This window comes from Engystomops pustulosus, chromosome 4, assembly GCF_040894005.1.
Source record: "Engystomops pustulosus chromosome 4, aEngPut4.maternal, whole genome shotgun sequence".
Classification (NCBI taxonomy): Eukaryota; Metazoa; Chordata; class Amphibia; order Anura; family Leptodactylidae; genus Engystomops; species Engystomops pustulosus.
The window spans coordinates 188,449,897-188,469,478 of NC_092414.1; the positions used below are offsets into that span (position 1 = coordinate 188,449,897).

The window sequence follows — 19,582 nt, forward strand, 5'->3', positions numbered from 1 at the left end:
TCTAAATGGTTCCTTTCAGTAGCATCAATGTTACAAAATCAGTATATAAACTTTGTATCTGATCACATGAAATCACAGAAGCCTCCGTAGAGAATGGGGAGGAGTAGAAGTCCATGGAGGATGGGGAGGAGTAGAAGTCCATGGAGGATGGGGAGGAGTAGAAGGCATGGAGGATGGGGAGGAGTAGAAGTCCATGGAGGATGGGGAGGAGTAGAAGTTCATGGAGGATGGGGAAGACTAGAAGTCCTTGGAGACTGCTTATGTTTCAGGGTAAAGGACCTTAGATGACATCACCCTGGTCACATGACATTAAGTGCTGAATGGGATATGAGGAGATGGGAGACACCCCCTCTGATGCCAGGTAGTATAACCTATTCTTGATTTATGTGAATCTAAGAGAAACCATTTTTAGCTAAAAAAGCTAGTCATTACAGCTCTATTGGAACCCGTGGCTCCTTTTAAGAGATGGTTGTACATACATTGGCTGAAGTAGGTAAAATTCCATAACAGATGGGACCTTTGGCTACTCTTCCCCCATTTTTTGCTTACTTCACCTCACGTAGGTGCAACCTCCACTTTGTGTACGTCTCAGATGGTCTCTTTTCATGGTCATGAATTGTACATCCTCTTCATTGTCGATTGAATAGAAAAATAATTATCAATCCATAACAACCCCTAATAATAATGCTACAGGACGTTCTGTAAAGTCCTCCTTTGCCATTACCTTATCACTCCGATTTTTACCCAGATTTAAATTCCTTTCATAGGGATTATTATCCCTTTAAAAAATATTCCCCACAAATTAACATCTATATTACATTCTGTTAAAACAGTCCTCCTGTAGCATTCAGTGTCTTCTCTTCTATATGATAATTTGTAACACGAGGACGGGCAGCACTTGTGAGGCCTCCATTCTGTAACTTTATCTGATTCTCTGTGATGAGATGAGAAGGAGAGGATTATTGAGATCTCCATTGACTTGCATGTACTGTGGACGCTGCTATCAGCTCCAGTGTATAATTAATGTTGGGAAGGAACAAAGCATAAGCATGAGATTGTAGGTCTTCAGTGAGACTTCTTACAGCAGCTTTTTTTCGGCCTAAAAAGCATGGCCGCTATGTTTATTTCATGGAGATAAGATTTAAAGCACATTAAAATATCAGGCAGGGTAAGAGTGGTGTAAGAGGAGGACATCGCTCCACATCTGAGAACAAGCCTCATACACTCCACTGATAATAGGGTGAGACAGCTGGAATCTCATGGGTGCAAGGTAAGGAATCAAAGCAGGGACTATCTGAAGATCTGAAGATAGGAAATGTAGGAAAGGAAGGAGGTCAGAGCCGTGTTACCGTATGACACAGGATCACAGTGAATGTGAGGCCTGGTAGTACAGGAGGCCACATCCATCCTGAGGCCTAACCCTAAGCTGTGAAATCTCGATGACCCTTCCTTCTCTACCGTTTGCTTTATCCGCTCTCCCTCAGGAGTAACCACAGGATGAATGTAACTTTGAGGGTGTAACTGTCCTGTAGACTAAAGTAAAAATTTGCAGATATCGTAACTTACAGCATTTTTGGGGGGTGATTCATTATACAGTAAAAGAGATAATTAAAATAACTTTTTGTTGAATTTTAATATCCCAAATTAATTTTGTTTAAGAATCTCCAAATTCAACCTCCCAATCAGAACCACCATCAATGAGCCAAGGAGCATTTTACAGAGGAATAAGTGCATTATTTCTTGTATGCCTTTTTTATTATTTTTTTTTTAACAATATGGGTTACAAGGCAACAATGAGAGAAAATTGTCCGCACTTACAACAAACGGGGTTAAAAAAAACAATGGGTATCAAAATTACAATTATCATACCAAAACAGTTACCTTGGGGATGAGGGGTTGAAGTAGTGAGAGGAAGGGCAAAGGGGGTATGGGTGTGGAGGTGGAAAGGGGGCCCAGGGGTAGACCATCTAGAATTGAGTATTGGAGTGACTAGCCATAGGAGAATGTCATGGAGGATGGGGAGGTGAAGAGAAATCCCCAGATGCCAAGGATAGACATGATGGATGATGGATGATGACGGATGAAAGAGTGTACAGAAGGAAAAAGGGGATGCTGAAGGGGAGGTAGGTCCATGCTTTCTCTACAAATGCTGTAAGGTCCGCCTAGTCCCGTAGCCTTAAAATTCTAAAAATATACAAAAAAGAGTATGTTAATTCCTCAAGATGAGGATAACAATGTGCAGAGACCTAGTAGAATGCATTAATCTATGCATTATTTCAGCAGTTCAGCATCCAGAACTGTGTAATGCTTCATTTTACCAGTTGGGGCGCTGCAAAGAAATTGAACATGTGCTGCCTTGTTGCCCACCAGTCACAACTAATAACTGAAGGTTACAGCAGAAGCTTGTTTCGGGGGAAAATGTTTTATATTTAAAGGACCAGTGCACAATCCTGTTCTTATCTCCAATAATTTCCCTGATCATGTTAGACTCATACCTTCACAAGAAGGTGCCTGGACAAAATAGGAATAGAGTTCTAGTTCCTCCAAAGGTTTCTGTGTTCTGATACATGGTTTCCATGTCTTACCTTGTTTTCCTGACTTTGCATTTATTACTTATTCCTGCTGATTTCTCATGTCAATCTCATCTTATCATTGAGTTCTGAATCCATGTTGGCTGCCCGAGCCTACGGCATGTTTATCGACTCTCCATGTACCCTACTTGTCCTGTCCTTCGCTAATACCTGGTGACCCTCTTCCCTGCACTTTGGTGCTTTGAATTAGTTTCTGTTGACCCTAGACCAGCTGCCACCTACATCAAGACCACCTCCAGTGTTAGCAACTTGGGGGTCTGCCTGGAGCAAAGTCCAGATAACTGTATAGGGGTTAAAACAAGGAGATCATTTAGACTCCACCACTGAGAAGTGGCCCAAATTTATATGTGACACGGGTGACAATACAGTACATAATTAATTGGAGCCTGTTTATTGGCTGGAGATGAGGTTACTTTTTTCACTGTCAATACATTGTTAGTGTGAAATGATCTCAACTCAGGGTTATATAAGCTTTTACATTGGCAGTACATGTACATGGCCTTTATCCTCTGAAAAATTTGAGGCCATCGTCCCATAAATGCTGGGATGTGGTTCCTAGTGTTGAGATAATACTGTGATTATGACAAACCTGTCCAGAAATAATGGTCCATCAGCGAATAGGAGATCCGAGCCCTTTTTACATTGACTATAACAAAAACAAAAACAGTCATTTTATAATCTTGTATCATCTATGACCACGTTTGTCCCAATGTCAAAATTATTGCATCATACATGTCACACCCTTCATTGTCCCATGTGTGAGAAGAGACCTACACAACTACTGGGGAGGTAACCTGAAATTCTTTTTTAACACTAAAAGGGTGTTGCAGTAGGTAAGGCAGAGGTCACAGGCGGGCCTTGAACTTTAGGGTAGGTTGGGATCATTAAATGAAATTTTCCATCAAAATCTGTCATAATAAACCAGGGACACTTACTCATAGATCCAGTCACAGTGATTGTGGTAATCTTCTTATATTTGTTATCTATGGCCTCCTTCCTTCTAAAATCAACTTTTAAAATTATGCTGATGAGCCTGAGGGGCTCTGGTGGGTGTTGCCAGTGCTGCAATAACACAGGCTACACAGGAAGTGCAGGGGTGACCTGCTCTGCTAATTGTATCAACCAATGAAAAGACATCACTGATGGGCTCTGGAAACACCCACCAGAGTCCCTCAGGCTCATGAAGTCATAAACAGAGAAGATTCATATTTACCTGAGATGATGCTGGAAGGGGGAGCAATATTTTAGATGCCTTTAGGGTGGGTTTTAAAGAAACTAGAACCTTTCTAGTATCACATTAAAGAAGAGAATTTTATCTTTCAAGCTGCATCAGGCTCATGGATCAGGGAGCTTTAAAAACAGGCAAGTAGATACAGGCAGGTAGAGTTACAGTTGCAAGCTGCAGATAGTTTACACAGTCAAGTTTCAATATTTTTAGATGATACTAAGCTCTGTAGAGTAATTAATACCAAGGCTGATAGTATAACATTACAGAAAGATTTGTGAAAGCTGGAGGAATGGGCAAAGAGATGGCTGATGAGGTTTATACACTTGGGCAGTGGAAACAAAAAGTTACTTGGTGAAACTGCAGCTGAAAAAGACTTTGGGGTACTGGATGATTGTAAAATTAATTTAAGTGACCGTAGCTAGGCAGCTGCTAAGAAAGCAAATGGGGTTCTGAGATTTATCAAGAGAGGAATAGATTCTCATGAAAAGGACATAGTTTTGTCCCTACACAAAACCCACGAGACCTCATTACTATGTACAAATATCTGATCTCCAAAGATTTTTTATCCCTAGGCCTGTGACCAGGACAAGGGGTCATCCTCTACACCTAGAGGAGAGATAGTACTACCATCACCATAGACAGGGGGCATCCTCTACACCTAGAGGAGAGATAGTTCTACCATCACCATAGACAGGGGGCATCCTCTACACCTAGAGGAGAGGTGGTTCTACCATCACCATACACAGGGGGCATCCTCCACATCTAGAGGAGAGATAGTACTACCATCACCATAGACAGGGGGCAACATCTACACCTAGAAGAGAGGTGCTTCTGCCATCACCATAGACAGGGAACATCCTCTACACCTAGAGGAGAGGAGGTTCTACCATCACCATAGACAGGGGGCATCCTCTACACCTAGATGAGAAGCAGATCTACCATCACCATAGACAGGGGGCATTCTCTACACCTAGAGGAGAGGTGGTTCTACCATCACCATAGACAGGGGCATCCTCTACACCTAGAGGAGAGATGGTTCTACCATCACCATAGACAGGGGGCATCCTCTACACCTAAAGGAGAGATGGTTCTACCATCTCCATAGACAGGGGGCATCCTCTACACCTAGAGGAGAGATGGTTCTACCATCACCATAGACAGGGGCATCCTCTACACCTAGAGGAGAGGCTGTTCTACCATCACCATAGACAGGGGGAATCCTCTATGCCAAGAGGAGAGGTGGTTCTACCATCACCATAGACAGAGGGCATCCTCTACACCTAGAGGAGAGGTGGTTCTACCATCGCCATAGACAGGGGACATCCTCTACACCTAGAGAAGAGGGGTTTCTACCATCAACATAGACAGGGGGCATCCTCTACACCTAGAGGAGAGGCGGTTCTACCATCACCATAGACAGGGGGCATCCTCTATACCTAAAGGAGAGGCGGTTCTACAATCACGATAGACAGGGGGCATCCTCTACACCTAGAGGAGAGGCGGTTCTACAATCACGATAGACAGGGGTTATCCTCTATACCTAGAGGAGTGGCTGTTCTACTATCACTATAGACATGGGGCATCCTCTATACCTAGAGGAGAGGCGGTTCTACCATTACTGAAGACAGAGTGCATCCTCTACACCTAGAGGAGAGGCAGTTCTAACATTGCTATAGAAAGGGGGCATTCCCCTATGCCTAGAGAAGAGGCGGTTCTACCATCACCATGGACAGGGGACATCCTCTACACCTAGAGGAGAGGTGATTCTACCATCACCATAGATAGGGGGCATCCTCTACACCTAGAGGAGGTTCTATTATCACCATAGACAGGGGCATCCTCTACACCTAGAGGAGAGGAGGTTCTACCATCACCATAGACAGGGGGCATCCTCTACACCTAGAGGAGAGGAGGATCTACCATCACCATAGACAGGGGACATCCTCTACACCTAGAGGAGAGGCGGTTCTACCATCACCATGGACAGGGGGCATCCTCTACACCTGGAGGAGTGGCAGTTCTTTCATCACTATAGACAGGGGGCATCCTCTACACCTAGAGGAGAGGCAGTTCTACCATCAACATAGACAGGGGGCATCCTCTACACCTAGAGGAGAGGTGATTCTACCATTCCCGTAGACAGGGGCATCCTCTACACCTAGAGGAGAGGTGGTTCTACCATCACCATAGACAGAGGACAACCACTACACCTAGAGGAGGTTGTTATGGTAAATTCTATGTACATGTTCAGGAGAGGCCTGTGCTCATTTTTGAAGAGCAAAAATATCACAGATTATGGGGTAAAACATTTGTTTAATTCTTAAAGGTTGTACTTGAGACTTTTTCCAAAATTATATACTCTGACACTATAAATCTGGGAAAGCAACAATTATTGTTGTCTGACCTTGTACTGGCAGACCCTGCGCCACAGTGATCTCCCTCTTTTGGGCACATTTACTTACCCGGTTTGAGGAGTTCACAGAAAGTGCATTGTCCGATGATAATGCACTGTGCCGCGGTAGACTAAGATCGTGCGCCCGATATCTTGCATGTGACGCTTCCCCGCTCAGGTCCGCCGGTGTTCAACTTCTTCTTCCTGTGTATGTAAGTGCATTGTCTTGCGACACAATATGAAATTTACATCCAGCTCTCAGTCCGAATCTGTCAGATTGTCGGCACGCCCCCCAATTTCTGTCGCATGAAAGCCAGCGCAGCCAGCTGCGCCAAATTCCAAATGCGTGCGACACAATCCAAGCGCAGACCCCTTGTTCAATACCTGTCAAAACTGCGCAATCCCTGGAAATGGTTCAAAGTCCGACGAAAGTGCGATCTGCAACCCTTAATAAATAAGTCCCTATGTTTTTAACTCGCTGTATCTCCCTGTAGATCACAGAACCACAGGCCTGAAAGATGAGATTCTCTTCTCTCAAATCTGACAGAAGAACTATAGTTCTATAGAGCCCAATATATGGGCTTCTGAAACACCTTCAATAAACACTTCTAAGAACAATCACTCTACTGAAATCCTCAGTAGGTAGAACTAACGGCCTCTTTGTGTTGACTAATTTGCTCTTGTGTATTATTATGCCCCACAGTGACGCTCTATTTAGGACCACAGAACAACTTATTGGCACATTGGATGTTGTTTTGTGGTTTGCGGTATTAGTAGTTCTTCTTCACCCACACATTCTGGTACATGAAAATCACGGGGTTAAACTAGCCTATTATTGTATCAAGCTCCATTAGATCTGTTGTACCATAGAAAGAAATACATGATAACACTATAGTGTATAAAATTGTTAATATGATGGAGGAAGGGAGGATCTTGGGGTCAAGATATTAATATGTAAACTATAAACATCAGAATATTAGTAACTTGATATACGTGTGTCTCTTTATTTCAGGCCATAGATACGCTGGCTTCTGAATATAGAGTCCCAAAAGCAAGAGTTTTGGATGATTTGAAAAGTAAGTACCTAGACACAGTTATCAGGTTATGGTGTCCAAATGATATTTTGTCCACACACATTAAGAAAAGTGGAGAACACAACAAACTATAATGCAGACCCAGACACAAGTTCATCGGCAGTCCACCCCTTCGCATATTAGCAGTCATACCTTGTGGCCACCAGCAACCTAGTGGCACTGAGTAGACGTCTAAACCAATTTATATCAAGAGTCAATTGCAGAGTTCACACATAGCTATGGTGTGGCCTTCAGGTGTTTCCCATAGAAGACTAGACCCACTTCTACCAAACATACAATGGGGCCTATATTCAAGGAGTTTTTAGGGAATCCCGGAAAACCTCTAGGGAATGGAGCAGTGGTTGTTGCATCACACTGGTACTTCATTGTACTCCATTGTCATCTATGGGGCTTCTAGATGGCTATCAGGATGGCCAAAACCTGGAAATCTGACCGGCTATTAGGACAGATGAGAGGGACTTGCGATCCCCGGTTCTGCTGATTGCCGAGTTCAATAGCTATGACTCTCCCTATAATATATTTATCCTGTGGGTATATCTACACACTTCTCTTGCTAACATGAAATGTATACACAATCTAAGATACCGCCACCCTATTAATCCCTTTAACAAGAGTCTACATAACACCCATCAGCAAACACAAGGACGGTGACGTGTCCAAGGTCAATCACACAATTCTGCCGACTGACATTAATCTCTTACGAGGAAGCTGGAAGAGAACAAAAGCAGAAAGTAAAAGTCGCTGAGCAGGAAGCACCAACCTGGACAATACAAACATTTTTTTTTTTTTTTTAATTCTAAAATGGACAAACCCTTGGACATCCCCTACTATCAAGATCAGCTCTGTTGAGTCATTTGTTCTGGAAGCATCTATTATAGTCCTTATGAGGGATCATTTTCACAAACCTCAATCCCATGTCGTATTCTTCCTGCTTTGGACTGAGCTGCTATACGATACGATATTTTTTTATTGATCCCCTATAAAATTGTTTGTACACAACGTCCAGGCATTATGTTACAGGTAGTTACAACAAAGTCATGGCAAAAACAAAAAGAGAAGGAACTGGAAAGCAGGAACACATATTGCGTATCTAGTATTCCTAGAAACCAGGTTTTTACACACTTTGTCGCCATTGGTCTACCATTCAAGTTTATCGTCTATGACCATGCCAAGGTATTTGTAAGTGTGAACCTGTTCCATTACCTGGCCCTTGATTGGTCTGGAGGTGATTTTATTTTTCCCAGCCGATGACCATCTCCTTGGTTTTGTCCACTTTTAGGATGGGTTTATTTTTCTCCCTCCACTCAGTGATGACTTCCCGATAGAGTTTGTCCTTCTCGTCCCTAATACAACTAACAATAACCGCGTAATCAGATAATTTTTGTAGATGATATTGTTCCGAGTATCTGAGGTATAAAGAGTGAAAAGGAATGGGGATAACACTGTGCCTTAAAGGCGTATTCCGGGAATATGAACGTCTGATATAAAAATCCATAATGCTATAAATAAATAAATGTAACAAAACTTAATATCATTAGTCACAAAATGGAGCTTATATAGTTTGATTTTATGATTCACAATATTTTATGGCCTCTCTAAAGTTATCACTAAGATGGCCTCCACTAGAAACTAGAAAGTCCCAAGATCCTTTAGTTCTCAGTAACTCCTCCTCCCTCTTATGCTCTGCTCCTAGTGATGATGTAACAGGTTTTCTTGCTCTGTTACCATAGTAATGATGTGTAACTGCCATCACCACAACACTGGCCATACAGAATGCAGTGCAACCAACCAACTACAGCCAAAAAGGGTGGTGATCACCTGACCTGCCCAGGCAGGTGCAGGACATGTGATGAGGACATGTGACCAGCGGCCATCTTCTCTCCTCTGTATGCTCTTCAACGGACCGCGCGGATGAAATTAACGGACTGATTAAAGGGCCAGGAGCATTTTAATTCTTCATTACAGTCTATGTCACCAGCATTTTCTGCTAACGGGAGCAAAATTTTAAATAACAACTAATTACATATTAGCTTATATTTTAAGCACCCATTTGTATATAAATTATGCTGATTCCTGGAATACCCCTTTAAGTACTCTGTTTGATCATACTTGAGGACATTTGTAGTGTCAAAGTAGGTTATCCTCAAGGTGGAGCCCATGTATTCCATACCCAGCCTAGGGAGGAGTTGTATCTGCCTTAATGTATCTGCATATGTCTTTTAAATAGATATGACATCCAGTAACCTGCATATATTGATAGGCAAATCCTTTTTTGGTATGTCAGAATGAGTAAATGTACCCCACTACCCCTTTCTATTATTTGATTTCCTATAGAATACAATTTAAAAAAAATCAGACTTTTTTATTGCCAAATACTGCACCAAAAATACACCCACTTTATTACAGGACACATAAAAAACAGACAGATGAGGGTCCCATCTCTGGTACTTGTATCTCACCGTTGGGCAGAATGGCAAGATGACCGTGCATTCAAGTCTATTGGGGAGATATAAACAACCAGTGTTTTTGCTATTCTGCCCGATCAGGAGAGAACGGTCAAGTTCAGTTCCCAGAATTGGGATATGTCTCTAACATCTGCACCAAACATAACCCTTTATATACATGAAACTATAACATGGGTAAAAGTTGTGTATTTGTTTTATAAAAAGAAAGGGAATGTCCAAAAGTTATGACCCATCCTGTCATTCCACCCATTAGTGAGAACGGATTCCCAATTCTCAGAGAAGCTTGGGTTCAGTTCTCTCAATCAGTAGGGGTCCCAGCAGTTAGAACTCTCCACCAATCAGCTACGAGCACAACCCCTTTAAGACTGCAATTAATTCCTACTAAAATAAAGTATTCCTCTTCCTCCGACTTATCCTGTCTTTTGCTAGCGATCATTTCATACAAGGTCTTATATCAAATGCTCAATATTGTGTGATCTTCTGATCACTCTGCGCTTTGTAAAGAACCATTATGTTATCCCAATAAATGGGGTCACCCGCTACAAATGATACCCTTATCTCTTGCTGTGATGTAGCAATTAGCCGTGTATAACTTGGATCACAGCCAGCGATCCAACTCATCATATGAGATGTGAATATGCTGTTCTCTGTGTGGTGTCGCCATAGGCTTCGTACCCGCTGTGAACAAAACTGTGAACGACAGACTGAACAACGAGATTCGCCCTCTCCTAGAGGAAGCCCTCCAGACTGCAAGAAGTAAGTGCACCCTGTACCTTCCATTGCTTTACTGAACACCAAGCGATGTGTGGTGATAATGTGTTATCCACAGGTGGGCTAGTAATTCATATGAAGTATGTGGGACACGTGATGGGTAAAAAGAACCAGGTTGGGTTTATACAAAAATATGCAAGAATTTAAATGGATTGCCCCAAATTACAAATTCATAATCTGCTATCCGACTGCTGAGGACTCCTGCCACATTTCGAGCACATGTCGAGCACCCATACTGTCACTCTACTTATTCTCTATGGGACTGCCATAGATGTCAGAGGCCGTACTTATCTCCAACAATCCCAAACATAGCGAATGAAGGACACACACTGTACTCCACCTGATATTCCATTTGTTCAGGGAACCCATATTCTCATCATCAAGCGGTCACACCTCCATGTTCAGCAAATTATTTCCTACACAGTGGTTAGAAGGGCACTAATTGCATGATAGAGGGCCCATCCCGAAAGGCAGCCATTGTTAGTACATACCAGAAGCCAGGAGTCAATGGGGCTCATTTACTTACCCGGTTCTGTCGCGATCCAGCGGCACGTTCTCCGACAAGGATTCAGGTCTTCCCGGCGATTCACTAAGGTCGTGCACCCGATGTCCACCAGGTGTCGCTGCTGCGCCGAGGTCCGCCGGAGTTCACCGTCCTAGTCCTGGTGCATTTAAGTGTGTGTCAAGCGACACTTTTTTTTTTTGAATAGCACGATTTTTTCGAATCCATTGGGTTTTCCGACGGCCACGCCCCCCTTTTTCATCACATGCAAGCCAGCGCCAATGCGACACAATCCGATCGCGTGCGCCAAAAACACGGGGCAATTCAGCGCAAAACAGTAAAATTTGGAAAACCCGGCGGAAAAACACGATTCTGACCCTTAGTAAATGTGCCCCAAAATGTTCTTCTGACAGATTTGTTAGTTGGGGCAGCCTGCAGCAACCAAAGACTTCAATTTTTTTTAATTAAAAGCAAGCAGAAAAATGTTATTTATGACATGTTTGATACAACGGATTAAAAATTGTGGTCAGTGATATTCATTGGGGGTCATTTACTAAGGGCCTGATTCGCGTTTTCTCTACGCGTTACCCGAATATTTCCGATTTGCGCCGATTGTACCTGAATTGCCCCGGGTTTTTGGCGCACGCGATCGAATTGTGGCGCATCGGGGGGCGTGGCCGAACGAAAACCCGACGTATTCGGAAAAACCGCCGCATTTAAAAAAAAAATTGTGTCGCGAAAATTTCACTCACCTTCATCCTGGATAGGCCGGTGTATTTCGAGGCATTCCAGCGGACTTCAGCGCAGCAGCGCCACCTGGTGGACGGCGGAGGAACTGCTTTGATGAATCCCGGCCGGACCCGAATCCACCACAGAGAACGCGCCGCTGGATCACGAATGGACCGGGTAAGTAAATCTGCCCCATTGTCTTTTATAAAGATAAATTATTTCCTTCATTAGGGATGAAGCTGCTTATCCTTTGACTTCTGACCTCAGTAACCAGAATGATGTCTATGAAAATGTTCCCTGGCAACCCTATATAGACAGATGTAGTTGTCAGGCCGTGTATCCCTAGAAACCTGTAGCACGTATAGTCCAGGCTTATTATTAGATGATTACAATTATAAGAGGCTTTACAGGACTGTGAACTTTTGCTGAAAATCTTCTTAACCAATTTCTCCAAGCATTGGGGCCGTTTTAGTCCCTCGTCATTATGGTTGGGTGTCGTCCATACTATATCAAGGATCAAAGTTATTGAAAAATATAGTTTTTCAATCACTTAAAAGTAAATAAGTGCATGACCTCACTGGCAAAGTGCCATCTGACCAATGCAAGGAACGGCAAATTTTCCCTGGTAACTGGCAACATGGTGCACTGGCTGTATGATCCACACCATACAATGGGGCTTATTTACTAAGGGTCCCGCGGATCCCACTTTCGTCGTATTTTAGAAATTTTCAGAATTTGCGCCGCTGTGACAGGTATTTAGCAGGGGATTGTTTCGCGGCTGCGCCGGCTTTCATGCAACAGAAATCGGGGGGCGGGCCGCCGGGCGAACCGACTGATTCGGACAGAGCGCGGGATTTAATATTCAAATTGTGTCGCAACCAATGCACTTACATGCACCGGGAAGAAGATGGTGAACTCCAGTGGACCTGAGCGGGGAAGAGACACATGCAGGAAATTGGGCACACGATCTTAGTGAATCGCGCCAGAGTGCATTCGGGACACTCTGGATTTCAGGAACTCCTTCGGACGGGTAAGTAAATGTGCCCCAATGTTTCCTAAGGGTTCTCCTGCTAAAAATTGACTTCAAGAAAAAAAATGTGTCAGATGTAAAGTTCTTCTTCCCTTGTCTCTGACTAAGATCTGGAAATGGCCGCTGCGATAGTTATCACCATCAACGGGACTCTGATGGACCTGCAGAGGAAGGAGAAGGAACTCATGGCTACACTCATTAGTCACAGAGGGACTCTACAAAGACTGTTATCTGACCCAAACTGCGAAAAATGTGGAGATGCTGCCAAAATTGTACAAGGTTTGCAACTGGACCAGAACCAGAGCCAGGTGTGAACATTTTGTTGCTTCTGTCTGACAAATGGGAAATAGCAGAATGAAAAATATGCATAGATATATATATATGGACATATAGATAGATGGGAGATGTATAGGTATAGGCAGACATTTATGTAAGGCAAAAAGGTGCAGCAGCAAAACTCATATGAAAAAATGATGATGACTAAGAGTCCCAAGACGATATACAAAAAAATGTCAGCACTCCCATTCAGGTAAAAAACTAGCGACGTTCTGGCAGTGCGACTTTACCCAACTGAAAGGGAGTGGTCACATTTTTTGTATAGATGGATAAATAGATAGAAACAGAAAATTCAAGCAGCACAACCATGAAGAGTAATAGGTGCACGTCATCGGGGACCAAGCATCAGGTCCTCCACAAATAACATCCACAAAAGCAGCACTCTAAAAGATCAGCTGAAAAAAGTAGTAAGCCATTCTCAAACGTTGCTGCATACATGTAATGCAGGAGATACAGGAGATAGAGAGATAAATATGCTTTAGAATGGTGTGTTATTTCACCAAAACCTCGCTATGGAATAAAGATTCACCCCATTTTCACCAACGCTGGAATGCTGCCTTTTTTGGAATTAGATAGATAGATAGATAGATAGATAGATAGATAGATACTTCCTTACTTTCAACTTATATGTGTTTAATATTTTAGGTCCCTTCTATTGGTGAGTACGTGGATAAATTAACCAATGTGAGAAAAATTAACCTAATTGGGATGTTCGAGAAGGTAATATTTGTAAACAGACATTTTCCGATAGTATCAGTGATATTAAAATATTAAAATCATGATTCAAAAATATCTGTCAGCGTCAGGCACCACTTAAGTCCCTATTGCCACACATCAAAAACATAAAATCACAAAAAAGATGTGTCAAAAGGGGATTATTACATGAAAATATACAAAATATATCAAAGGTCCAGAACACACAATGGTTCATTTATATAAGCTTTATAACCAAAATGAGATCCCCTCTATATTTGGTTACTGTGCTGAATCCATATACAGGCAGTCCCCGGGTTACGTACAAGATAGGGTCCGGAGGTTTGTTGTTAAGTTGAATTTGTATGTAAGTCGAAACTGTATATTTTATAATTGTAAATCCAGACAAAAAATTTTTTGGCAATTGGAGTTTAAACATGTTTTGCTGTAACGGGACAAAGGATTATCAATAAAGCTTCATTACTAGAGATGAGCGAACATACTCGTCCGAGCTTGATGCTCGTTCGAGCATTAGCGTACTCGAAACTGCTCGTTGCTCGGACGAATACTTTGCCCGCTCGAGAAAATGGCAGCTCCCGCCGTTTTGCTTTTTGGCGGCCAGAAACAGAGCCAATCACAAGCCAGGAGACTCTGCACTCCACCCAGCATGACGTGGTACCCTTACACGTCGATAGCAGTGATTGGCTGGCCAGATCAGGTGACCCTGGGATAGACTAGCCGCTGCCCGCGCTGCTCGGATCATTCTGTGTCTGGATGCCGCTAGGGAGAGAGCTGCTGCTGGCCAGGGAAAGCGTTAGGGTGTTCTATTAGAATAGTGTTAGGCAGGAGTGATTCAACAAGAACCCAACAGCCCTTCTTAGGGCTACAATAACGTTATACTTTTTTTTTTTTGGTTGGCTTGTGGCTGGGCTTGCTGGCACTAGTAGTGCAGCTAGTACCATATTGTGAGGAATTTGCAGGGGGACTTGCTACCGTTGTGTTTAGCTCTTAGTGACACACATATCCACCTCAAACACCAAAGTGGGACAATTTATTAGGGGTTTGATTTCAATTAGGCACAGTCTGGCAGTTTCTTTTTATTTTACGTTTATTTTTTCATAACTCAGCGTCATCTCATCAGTGTGCTTTCATACTTGGTTAGAAAATAGCCAAAGGAGAATCCAAACGGCTTACTTACGCCTACAATAGCGTTATATATATTTTATTTCTGGTTGATCTGCTGGTGGCTGTCCTTGCTGCAGTGCATATACTAGCCAATTGTGAGGAATTTGGAGTGAGACTTGCGACCGCTGTGTTTAGCGCTTAGTGACGCACATATCCATCGCAAAGACCGAAGTGGGATAATTTATTACGGGTTGGATTTCAATTAGGCACAGTCTGCCATTTCCTTTTTATTTTACGTTTATTTTTTCATAACTCAGCGTCATCTCATCTGGCATAGCAGTGTGCTTTCATACTTGGCTAGAAAATAGCCATAGCAATAGGATAGCATTGTTTGGTTTTAAAAACTAAAAAACACAAAAAAAAAACTAAAAAACACAAAAAAACACAAAAAAAAGTTAAAAAAAAAATTAAAGTTATATAACTTTCATTTTCAAAATGTTTAACCCGAGGGCTAGGGGTAGAGGACGAGGGCGGGGACGTGGGCGTCCATCTATTGCAGGGGTCAGAGGCCGTGGTCCTGGGTGGGGTGAGACACCACCTGCTGATGAGGGAGCAGGGGAACGCCGCAGAGCTTCACTCCCTAGGTTCATCATGTCTCAAGTTACTGGGACTCGTGGTAGAGCACTGTTGAGGCCAGAACAGTGCGAACAGGTGATGTCGTGGATTGCCGACAATGCTTCGAGCAATTTGTCCACCAGTCAGTCTTCCACGCAGTCCACCCATGTCACCGAAATCGGCACTCCTCCAGCTCCTGCACCTCAGCCTCCTCCCCCCCAGTCTGCCCCCTCCCAGGAAAATTTGGCATTTGAACCGGCATACTCTGAGGAACTGTTTTCTGGACCCTTCCCACAGTCACAAACCACTTGTCCGGTTGCTGCTGAGCAATTTTCCGATGCCCAGGTTTTCCACCAGTCGCAGTCTGTGGGTGATGATGACCTTCTCGACGTAGTGGAAGAAGTGTGTAAAGAGGTGTCCGACGATGAGGAGACACGGTTGTCAGACAGTGGTGAAGTTGTTGTCAGGGCAGGAAGTCCGAGGGGGGAGCAGACTGAGGGATCGGAGGATGATGAGGTGACAGACCCAAGCTGGGTTGAGAGGCCGGGTGAACACAGTGCTTCTGAGACGGAGGAGAGTCCTATAGCAGAACAGGTTGGAAGAGGCAGTGGTGGGGCCAGACGGAGAGGCAGGGCCAGAGCAGGTGCATCAGCGCCAAATGTGTCACGTAGTGAAGCTCCCGTGGCGAGGGCTTCCGCGGCGAGGGCTAGATTTTCAGAAGTCTGGAGGTTCTTTAAGGAAACACCGGATGACCGACGGACTGTGGTGTGCAACCTTTGCCAAACCAGGATCAGCAGGGGTTCCACCACTACTAGCTAAACTACCACTAGTATGCGCAGGCATATGAATGCTAAACACCCGAATCAGTGGCACCAAGCCCGTTCACCTCCGGTCGTGCACACCACTGCTCCTTCCCCTGTGTCAGCTGATAGTCAGCCCCCTGCCCAGGACCCTGGCACAAAAACCCCATCGTCGCCTCCACGATCCTCCACAGCATCCACCAGCGTTCAGCTCTCCATACCCCAGACGCTGGAGCGGAAAAGAAAATATAGTGCAACCCACCCGCACGCCCAAGCCCTTAATGTCCACATCTCCAGATTGCTTAGCCTTGAGATGCTGCCCTATAGGCTAGTAGAGACCGAGGCCTTTCGCAACCTCATGGCGGCGGCCGCCCCTCGGTATTTGGTCCCCAGCCGCCACTACTTTTCCCGATGTGCCGTCCCAGCCCTGCACCAGCACGTGTCAGACAACATCACCCGTGCCCTGACCAACGCCGTTTCTGACAAGGTCCACCTGACCACGGACACGTGGACGAGTGCTGCCGGGCAGGGCCACTATATATCGCTGACGGCACATTGGGTTAACTTGGTGGAGGCTGGGACCGAGTCTGACCCTGGGGCTGGTCATATACTGCCGACGCCGAGGATTGCGGGGCCTACCTCGGTCCAGGTCTCAAAGGCCTACTATGCCTCCTCCTCCTCCCACCCCTCCTCCACCTCCTCCTCCGAACTACCATCCGTGGGCATGGCGCCATCAGTCGCTAGCTCTAGGCACAGCAGCAGTGCCGTCGCTAAGCGACAGCAGGCGGTGCTCAAACTGCTGAGCCTAGGCGATAAAAGGCACACCGCCCAAGAACTATTACAGGGCATCACGGCGCAGACTGATCTGTGGCTGGCACCGCAGAACCTGAAGCCAGGCATGGGTGTGTGTGACAACGGCCGTAACCTGGTGGCGGCTCTGCAACTCGGCAGACTGACACATGTGCCATGCCTGGCCCATTTGTTAAATCTGATAGTTCAGCGTTTCCTCAAGACATACCCCAATCTGTCAGATTTGCTCACGAAGGTGCGCCGCATCTGTGCGCATTTCAGGAAGTCCAGCACAGATGCTGCCACTCTCAGGGCAGCGCAGCGCCGCCTCCAACTGCCCGCTCACCGACTGTTGTGCGACGTGCCCACGAGGTGGAATTCAACACTGACCATGTTATCCAGAGTTTACCAGCAGCGCCGAGCGATTGTAGACTGCCAGATGTCAACTTCCACCAGAACTGGTAGTCAGGTCAGTCAGCTTCCTCAAGTCTACAATGAGGAGTGGACGTGGATGTCTGATATCTGTCAGGTGCTGAGTAACTTTGAGGAGTCAACACAGATGGTCAGTGGCGATGCCGCCATCATCAGCCTCACCATCCCGCTGCTTGGCCTGTTGAAAAACTCTCTGATCAGCATGAAGTCGGAAGCTTTGCGCTCGTCACAAGAGACGGGGGAAGAAGATTCCCTTGTTGATAGCCAAAGCACCCTCAGGTCTGTTTCTCAGCGCATATCGGAGGAGGTGGAGGAGGATGAGGAGGAAGAGGAGGAGAATGTTGGCGAGACACAAGAGGGGAGCATTGCTCAGACCTTCACTGTTCAGCGTGTATGGGCAGAAGAAGAGGAGTTGGAGGAGTTGGAGGAGGAGGAAATGGACAGTCAGGCCAGTGAGGGGAGTGAATTCTTGCGCGTTGGGACTCTGGCGCATATGGCAGATTTCATGCTAGGCTGCCTATCCCGTGACCCTCGCGTTCAAAGAATTTATTCCAGCACCAATTACTGGGTATTCACTCTCCTGGACCCACGGTACAAGCAAAATCTTTCCACTCTCATCCCTGGAGAGGAAAGGAGTGTGAGAATGCATGAATACCAGCAGGCCCTGGTGCACAAGCTGAAACAGTATTTCCCTTCTGACAGCGCTAGCGGCAGAGTGCGTAGTTCTGCGGGACAAGTAGCGAGGGAGAGTAGGCGAGCAGGCAGCTTGTCCAGCACTGGCAAGGGTACGCTTTACAAGGCTTTTGCCAGCTTTATGTCACCCCAGCAAGACACTGTCACCTGTCCCCAGTCTCGGCAGAGTAGGGCTGATCTTTACAGAAAGATGGTGAGGGAGTACGTAGCTGACCATACCATCGTCCTAAATGATCACACAGCTCCCTACAACTACTGGGTTTCAAAGCTGGACATGTGGCACGAACTGGCGCTGTACGCCTTGGAGGTTCTTGCCTGCCCTGCCGCTAGCGTCTTGTCCGAGCGGGTTTTCAGTGCAGCTGGTGGCATCATCACCGATAAGCGTACACGCCTGTCGACTGACAGCGCTGACAGGCTGACGCTTATTAAGATGAATAAAGCCTGGATTTCTCATAATTTCCAATCTCCACCAGGTGAAGGAAGCTCAACCTGAATAATTTATGCACTCCTCCTCCTCCTCATTTTCCTCCTTCTCCTCCTCTTTGTACACTAAAGCAGAGGAAACTGGCTATTTTTAGACAGGGCCCACTGGCTCTAGCTATAGTACTTTATGCATTTAATTTTTCTGGAGGGCCACCTACCCGGTCCTCTGTTTTAAACAATTTTTGGGAGTGCCACATACAGGCACTCAATCTATTCAATTTTTCTGGAGGGCCACCTACCTGCTCCTCTGGTTTGAAAACTTTTTTGGACTGCCACATACAGGCACTCAATCTATTTCATTTTTCTGGAGGGCCACCTACCTGCTCCTCTGGTTTGAAAACTTTTTTGGACTGCCACATACAGGCACTCAATCTATTTCATTTTTCTGCAGGGCCACCTACCTGCTCCTCTGGTTTGAAAACTTTTTTGGACTGCCACATACAGGCACTCAATCTATTCCATTTTTCTGGAGGGCCACCTACCTGCTCCTCTGGTTTGAAAACTTTTTTGGACTGCCACATACAGGCACTATCCAAATTAAATTGTCTCCATAGCAGCCTCCACACGTTGTCTCCATTGCTACCTCCAAAAGTCGTCCATATAGCTGCCTCCATACATCGTCCCCTTATCAAACGAGGTGTGTCAGGCACAAATTTGGGTTGTTTTCATGGATTCCACATCAAAGTTGTTAACTTTGTCGCCACCCTGCTGTGTTATCCACAAAATATACTGGCAAACTTTTACCATTTAGGGATATTATTTCAGCTACTACACTTAACTTGGTGCAGGCTGGGACCGAGTCTGACCCTGGGGC

At 45.0% G+C, this 19,582-nt stretch overlaps 1 protein-coding gene and 1 long non-coding RNA gene across 3 annotated transcripts in view; one reads left to right on the forward strand and one right to left on the reverse strand.

Annotated features, from left to right (window-relative positions):
• PROM2 (prominin 2) overlaps positions 1-19,582 on the forward strand; it is a 56,027-nt gene that overhangs the window by 16,112 nt on the left and 20,333 nt on the right. For both annotated transcript variants that reach the window (XM_072148909.1, XM_072148908.1), the window contains exons 5-8: positions 7,224-7,287; positions 10,437-10,526; positions 12,911-13,110; positions 13,784-13,858. In XM_072148909.1, coding sequence (XP_072005010.1) covers positions 7,224-7,287; positions 10,437-10,526; positions 12,911-13,110; positions 13,784-13,858 — 429 coding nt within the window. The remainder of the gene's footprint in view (positions 1-7,223; positions 7,288-10,436; positions 10,527-12,910; positions 13,111-13,783; positions 13,859-19,582) is intronic.
• Positions 1,877-9,088, reverse strand: LOC140127810 (uncharacterized). Its single transcript, XR_011855069.1, has 3 exons — positions 8,509-9,088; positions 3,181-3,237; positions 1,877-2,175 (listed from the first exon to the last, which is right to left on the reverse strand). It is a non-coding gene; the product is annotated as an uncharacterized lncRNA (long non-coding RNA).